The sequence below is a fragment of the Dunckerocampus dactyliophorus genome, chromosome 18, assembly GCF_027744805.1.
Source record: "Dunckerocampus dactyliophorus isolate RoL2022-P2 chromosome 18, RoL_Ddac_1.1, whole genome shotgun sequence".
Lineage (NCBI taxonomy): Eukaryota > Metazoa > Chordata > Actinopteri > Syngnathiformes > Syngnathidae > Dunckerocampus > Dunckerocampus dactyliophorus.
This window is the reverse complement of record NC_072836.1, coordinates 6953032-6961068: the sequence shown is the minus strand read 5'-3', so window position 1 is coordinate 6961068 and position 8037 is coordinate 6953032. Positions and strand designations below refer to the sequence as shown.

Below are 8037 nucleotides of genomic sequence, written 5' to 3'. Positions count from 1 at the left end.
TTGTTTATATCACATTGCACAACACTAATGCGTAGCGTACAAGATCACTGCAGGGATATAAGAGACTGCCGACGCTCATAGCATATAGCAAGATACCGAGCTAACGAGTTAGCTTCCAATTTATTTGTTCTGAACTTAAAGGGTTTCAAACGGAGTGGGGAAGAAGGACAAAGTAAGAAGCCAAAAACTTACCACTTCCCCATGTAATGGGAGGACATTTATTTGATTTTCATGCACTGTTAAGGTAATATGTTCTAAGGTTATATTTCATCAATGTAACATTACTGACTCCTAGTGACCAGAATACTACATATGACTTGTCTTTCAATATTTTGGACTAATAATAGGCCTTAGTCAACTGCGAAACAGCATTCTGTTACTAATTATGTAGCGAGGGACGACTGTACCTCATCAATGTAAAGTAGCTCACAGGCTTGATAATAACGATGCCAATCCTTTTTTTTTTGTGCACCCTTAACTTTATTTCACAGTACTTTGTCTTAAAGCAGATTACATAGTATTAGGAAATAAACTGAAAGAAAGTAAAAAAAAAAAAAAAACTTTTTTGTGCTCTTGTTTGTTTTTGATGCACTTGAACAACTGTTGATCACTCACCACTCTTTTTTTTTTTATAATACACAAGTGCTACAATATGCAGTATTACTGTAAAAAAAACACGTAGTTAAGTAGCTAAATGAACTAGAACCTCCCACAAAAATGCTTTGGAGAATTTTAGAAATGAGAAAAAAAAAAACAAAGAAAAATGTGTTGGAAATAAAACAAAGGAAATTTACACTTGTACACAACAATCTCAGAAATCTTAAGGCGGTTGAAATACTGTATCGAATCGAGCTAACGCATGGCGAGGGTGCTTATGGGACGCAACCACGTCGGGCTCACGGATGCTTCATTTCACATGAATGAATAAAGCACAAACACACACACACACAAACACACACACACACACAGAGAATGTCAACAGAAACATTGATTGTACTGCTAATCCAAACACTTGTATAATGATGTCCTACTTTAACAAGTAATCCCTTTCATTTTGAATTCCATTCAGGGGTGTAACGGTACATGCATTCCAAATCTGTGTTTGCGGTACAAATTTTTCGGTATGGAGTTCGCACTCGGTTGAGGGACAGGAAGCTTAACTGCCTTGCAATGTAGTCATGAATCTATGCTGTAAACAAATACAGTGCAGCCCAGCCTTTGACAAGCAGGGGTCATGGCCAGCGATAGTGCCAAGGAGAAGCCAGAGCTTGAAAACCCTCTTCCATTCAGCCTTCCTGGTGAAATGCGTAAACCAGGGGTGTCCAAACATTTTTCCAACTATTTGAATTTTCTTCTTGTAAATTTTCTATTTATATTATGACTTTATTCCCATCTTACACATTTTACTTTATGCTAATAAAAAGACATTTTTCATCATAATGTTACATTTTTCTTGTAAAATTGTGACTTTCTTGTTAGATTACAACTTTTCCTTTATTTTAGTTTTCTTGAAATTTGTTAAATTCTATTTTTAGAATGTGCCATGGGCCAATCAAAATACAGCAGCGGGCCGCAAATGGTCCCTGGGCTGCACTTTGGACACCCATGACATAAACGGACAAATACAAGTGGAAGAGACGAAAGCAGTGTGCTGCCATTATTCCGTAGAAGTGTGTAACAGGACAACAAACTGGAACTATTGATGCTACACTTCACAAATTTACGAAAAAACCCCCATTAATTCACACTGTTCAAATTGTTGGACTCGATACTGAAATATTGATAACTCCGATACCAGATTTTTAGGTTGTAAAATTGATTCTCAACTTAAAATAGTGATACAGTACTTTGATACTTAAGTCATTTGAGGTATTGTATATTATTATTATCGACAGGAAGACAGGAGTGAAATCTTGTCTAAATGCGTCAGTGCAACGACACAATTTTACTATTTTTTACTGCTTAAAACAGCATTTTCACATATTTTATATGATTTTTGTCCTCTATTTTTCTGTTGTTGTATAGTAGCTTGGCTACATTGTAAATCCCGCCGCTACCTCAATAGAAAGTGTGAAAATAAATAAATCAATCATGTCTTGAAATGTTATTTCATCTTTATTTACCATAATTTCCGGTGTATAAGACGCACCAGTGTTTAAGCCGCACCCACTAAATTTAGAGCGAAAAACAGATTTATACATATATAAGCCACACCGGACTATAAGCCTCACATGTCCACGTCATAAAACGGCATATTGTGGTGCGCGTGAGTCCGTGAGGACCAGGTAAAAATCGCAAGTTGGAAATCGCAGGAGGTCATTTCTCAATATAACAGTCTGACTCACAGTGTCATCTTACAAAGAACGCTAAAATCAGCACACAGCAACTTCACACTCAAAAGGTCGCTAACAAATATACAATACGAGTACCAATACGAGTCTAAAATGACAAAAACCTTTCAACTTTTTCCCATAATGCATTTCGTCCCAGCAAAGCATTTCATTGGCTATGGCTGCGGGTTGCTGCAATGATGTCAGCTTCCCTCTGGACTCTGGGCTCCTCTGGCTCCCTCTGGTGGACAGAGGCATCATTGCCAAAGTGTAAGAAAAAAATTAGCAGCTTATACACTGGAAATTACAGTAAACATGTAACATTTTTAAGTATGGGCGCATCATTGGAGATCACTAAAGCTGTCTACACAACAGTTCTGTTTTGCATTTTGTTCCATGGTTGGCTGTATTTAAAATTAACCGAACCATAACGATGGCATACCGTTACAACCCTAATTGCAACATGCTGATTTCCTCTTAAAGACAAACAGTGAAAAAACACCAACATGAAATATCTATGTGGTAGCATCATGGTCTGGGGCTGCATGAGTGCTCCTTCCCAGCACTGGGGTGCTGTGGTTTTCTGGATATGTTGAATTGTCCAAGTGCAAACATGTGATGTTCTTGAATGTGACTTTGAGTTTGTTAAGCATGGTCAACATATACTAAACCGTTACCATCAGGTTAAGAGTGACCCCTCACTTTTAGAGTAGACTAAAACACACCACGGTTCCAAATTGGACAGTCCCAATAATGCACTTTGTGGAGTGATGTGAAGCTTAACTAAAGCATTGTGTCGCTGAGCTGACATTCATTTGTGTATTGCTCATTCATAAATATACAATGAAGCCCCCACCTCTTTGAGCCCGCGTGGAATACGCTCTGTAAACATCCTTTTGACACGTTATAAGCCTCACGATATACTGCCAAAAATTCATAATATACAAATTCACAGCCAGTAAGTCAGAGGAATCACATTCTCAAGTGTTAACTCTAGCGTGTTAATAGTCGTCCATCCGGTAATTAAACTCCATAATGTACAAAAGGACGTAACAGCCTCACAGTTTTATTCAAAAAGATGAAATCTTTCAGCAAGCAACACAAGGCCCATCGGAGTAACAAACTACTTTTTCCCACCCCGACGTCAGACATTATGCAGTATAGTACACTGGAAGCAAAGAAAAAAAAAACATTAGTTTATCTCTATAAATACTCCTGTAAAATATACATAAAAGCTGCCATCGACACATTTTTGTATGTTACATTCATCCATCGGGCTCGCTAGCAGGGAAGTGCTGTCATTGTCCTTCCACTTCCTCTATGAGATATGATTCCCATAGCCCAATTCCCAGATAATCTTTTCACTTTCAAAGGAGCGGATACAAATACTTTTGAAAAAAATGCTCATATCATTCCCAGACCGTGCAGGAATATTGTAAACAGTTTTTCTACTTTGGTCATAAAATTAGAATTTCTTTTGTGATTCTGATGAATGAAACCTTCATACGTGTGATTTAATAAAAAAAAACAACAAAACAAAACATCTTTTTGTAAAGTATAAACACGTGTAAAAGTCCAGAAAACAACAAAAACTGACTTCAAGTGGGAAAAGATATTCTTAATATGTGTCTGATTCATACACAGCAAAGTAAATAAAGACAACCATATCTGTACATAGTGGATAAACTAAACATATGCAGGGATTTTTCTTAAAAAAAAAAAAAGAGAGTCCAGATTAAGAAAAATTGAGGTTTCAGTAAACAAGTTTCATAGAATAGTTTTCATATTACACAACAGCAAATCCACTTTCACAGGACTTGGCCATGCGATATCCAAAAACCTATAATTCATTGTAACATATATATTATTATTCTTAATAATTAGCAGTATGTTTTCTCTTTAATAGATTCTTTACATAATATGACAAATTTGAAAGATTTCCCCCTCACAGACAAAAGACAACATGTGTGATTTAGGGTGTGGAAGAATCCATTGATGGATAGTCTGATGAGGTTCTTGTGTAATATCTTTAAAGTCCACGTTTAAAAAGACCTATGGAGGTTATGATTTATTCTGGGCCGAGACGCCTTTCCAGTAGTCTAAAATATCATGCAGGTCCTCATCCTTTGCAAACTGTACCTTCTTGCGGAGCGCGTGGCCCGCCGCCATGTATTCGTCGTCTTTGTGCCGTTTACGGTGCAGCTTGAAGCGCTCCCAGATGCTGTGCGAAGGTTTGCAGTAGTATTCGGGACTGGATGAGTAGCTCAGGTTGTGGTACTGCGATGGCAGCTGGGAGTACGCCAAGTCTCTAGAGCGAGAGTGTGAGAGAGGCTCCAGCATGGGCGACTTGATGCCGTCGGGTCCTTCCAGCTCTTCGATTTGAGCGTCGGGATAAGAGTGGCGGTGGTCGCCATATTGACGGATCTTCTCCGCTTCCGCCCTCAGAATGGCGGCGGCGGGCGTTACCGTTAGGATGGTCTCCCCCGTCGGGGAGGTTTTCTCTATGTACCTGGATTCGGTGCGGTAAGGCCTGGGGCTTCGCATTCCTGAGGCAGTGCTGGGCCTTTTTGGCGAGGCATCCGAGGAGCGATGTCTCTGCAGGGAATGGTGGTAGCTGTCCTGATACGGAGGGGACAGAAGGCCAGATTTGTTCTGCGGCTGCTCCGATATGAGCACCAACTGGGGCTCTGCGTTGGACACTGCTCCAGATCTTACCCCTTGATAAGAAGTGGAGTCCGACTTGAGAGCATCAATACAGTTGTTGATGATCTGGTTGACTTTGTCCACCTCCTTTGCAATGGTGGAAATCTCTGCCACGGAGCCCTGGCTGTTCCCAGCCATCCCCATGTCACACTCCCTGCGTTCATGGTGGTCCAGGCTTCTCACCTCCATGTAACTTCCCTTCATCATTTTGGGAGTTTCGCTTATTTCTTGAAATTTGTACTGCTCCATTTCACTTGCAGAGGGTAGGTAGGGCATACGCGCTGCCATGCTCTCCCCGGACAGCAGCTGCTTCTGGGACATGCGAGAAATAGTCCCCCCCTCCAGTTCTTGCCCATACTTCAGCTCCATTATGTTTTTCTTCAAGCTCCCTGCTTTTTTGTGCTTTTCATCTTGTTGGCGCTTCCGTCGCAAGCAGTAGTAAACCACCCCTAGAAAGATAACCATGCTGAAGAGGCAGCCCAGGATGGTCATGATGTAATGAGTGGCAGTTGTATTGTTTGAGTCCCTCGACTTGCCCTTCCAGGGCCCAGTGGTGATTGTCAGACAAGTGTGGTTGTGTCTCAGTGAGTTACGAATGGAAGCAACACAGTACGTGTAGTTTGTGTGGGGTTTGAGGTTCTTAAGGTCAATGTCCTGCTTTATTTCATTCAAGGGTTGGATGTCCATGAAAAAGCTGTTGTTGTACAGAACGAGGATGTACATCTTTTTGAATGGAAAGGGAATCTGGACTGTAATGGTGGCACCTGTGTTGGACACCTGCTTCAGTTTCATTAGAGGATTAGCTTCCACTTCGTTGTTGGTTGTACTAATGTTGTTTGGAATTATGTCTTCTGGTTCTGTCCCAGATGGACAGTCCTCCAGCCCACAAAGGGTAAAGTCTGGTGGAGGTGTTGTTGGCTCGAGGGGTAGGGGGAAAAATGGTGTGACGTAGTCGTCGGTGCACACAGTGGTGAGCATGTAGAGAGCATTTCGATACGTGGGGTTGTTCGGGTTCTGGCTGAGCAGACTATAACCAGAAACACCACTTGGGGAGTCGCAGACCATCCGCTCGTTGGTCCTGTTGGGGAACACAGAGAGCCACTTGACAAAGCCCAGTAATTCACAAGAGCAATTGAAGGGATTTGTGTAAAGCTCGCAGGTGCTCAGCTTAGTCAAGCTGGTGAACGTGGAGCCATCCAGCTGCTGAATGCGGTTCATGGACAGGTCGATGTTCTCGATGTTGGGGCACTCCCAAAAGGCATTGGGTGTCACAGTCTCTATCAGGTTGGCCTGGAGGTAGAGGTACTGCAGCTTTCCGAGTCCTCTGAGGATCCCCTCTGTCAGGTTCCGTAACTTGTTGAAGCCCATTTGAAGAACTTGTAAGTTAAACTGAGCGGAAAAGGCCCCATCCTCAATGTAGGATATCTCATTCTTAGTCAGATTCAGGTAGGTCAAGTTGGCAAAGCGGCTGAGGGCTGAATAGTGAATACTTTTTATCTTGTTCTCATTCAGGCGAAGGTCCACAATGGTGCTGTTGATGTGCTGTGGGATGGCCTCATAAGGCGGTTGGTTTTGGCTACAGATGGCGAGCCACACGAAGCCCTTTTCGCCCTCAATTAGCCAGCAGTCTGCGCTGACGTGGCCCACATGGCTCAAATACACAATGGCCGCAGACCAAAGCAGGGTGCTCGTTGCCATGCCCCACCTGCAGGCCATCGGCGCTTCCCTGCGAGTCATCTCTGAAGAAAAGAGGAGGTGACGTCGCTGTGGTTTCAATTCCAAAGCAGAGGGAGTAAGTTCAGCCGTCGCCTCGTCATGGATGGATTCATTTAGATTTGCAGACGCTGAACTTGTGGCATCGTCTCTGCTTGGTTTGTGCTTTTTGCCTTCATCATTTTACTCCAACTCAAACTGTCTTCTTCGCATCACTCGCTTCCATGTGGATGCATAACCTGCAACACAGAAACCCGACAATTAAACATCGTGCAAAGTTGCTTTAGGGGGTCTTGTGGTACATGTATTCAAAATCAGACATTCCGTAATGGCACAGAGCCCAAACGGCACACAGGGAGTGAGGGTTGATTTACAGTAGTTAGTCCATAAACAAATACAGTGCAGCCTAGCCTGTGGCTAGCGGAAGTTATGGATAGGGATAGTCCGAAATAGAAGCCAGAGCTTGGGAATCCTCTTCTGTTGTTAAAGTCTCCTGTTCAGGAACACTTGGCCTAAGTTGTGAAATACGTAAACAACAAAGTCAAGGGGATATGATGAAAGCTGTGTTGATCAATACGCAAATTCAGGCGTATCAGGGCTGCGCCTGCAGTAATGCGGTCGCTGTACCGGGCCGTCGTTGTGAAGAGAGCTGAGCCGTAAGGCAAAGCCCTTGATTTTACCAGTCGATCTATGTTCTCACCCTCATGAGCTTTGGGTCGTGACTGAAAGAACAAAATTGAGGATATTGACTTTCCTCTATAGGATGGCTGGACGCACTCGAAGAAATGGGCTGAGGATCTCGGTCATCCAGGAGGAGCTCAGAGAAGAGCCGCTGCACCTTCACATCAAGAGGAGCCAGCCAAGGTGGCTCGGGCTCCCTGGTCAGGTGTTCCGGGTATGCCGAGCCGGGAGGAGGCCCTCTGGTAGACCTAGGACACGCTGTAGAGAGTATGTCTCACAACTGGCCTGGGAACGTCTCAGTGTCCTAAGGGTGGAGCTAGAAGAGGTGGCTGCAGGCTGGGAAGTCTGGGCTTCCTTAAGGAGTCTGCTGCCCCCGCGAAGTGGAAGAAAATTGATAACATTTTATTTAATGGAGAATTACCTGCTAGCAGTGCCGCAGTACTGCACCCAAAATGAACCAAACCTTGACCTGAAGCGTGATTATGGTATACCGTTCCACCCGTACCATATACGCTTTACTCGTTCACACCACGCTGTGTGCGTGGCAGACTATTAAAACAAACTATCGGCCAATTACCACTTGACAGTTTGGGGAAAGCCAAGGTCCCAG

General features: G+C 43.1%; 1 protein-coding gene across 1 annotated transcript in view; it reads right to left on the bottom strand.

Moving 5' to 3' along the window:
* Nucleotides 1–3380: 3380 nt before the first annotated feature.
* elfn1a (extracellular leucine-rich repeat and fibronectin type III domain containing 1a) overlaps nucleotides 3381–8037 on the bottom strand; it is a 79646-nt gene continuing 74989 nt past the window's right edge. The window contains exon 3 of the mRNA XM_054760644.1: nucleotides 3381–6985. Within this exon, the coding sequence (XP_054616619.1) occupies nucleotides 4392–6770 (2379 nt within the window). The 5' untranslated portion in view covers nucleotides 6771–6985 and the 3' untranslated portion in view covers nucleotides 3381–4391. The remainder of the gene's footprint in view (nucleotides 6986–8037) is intronic.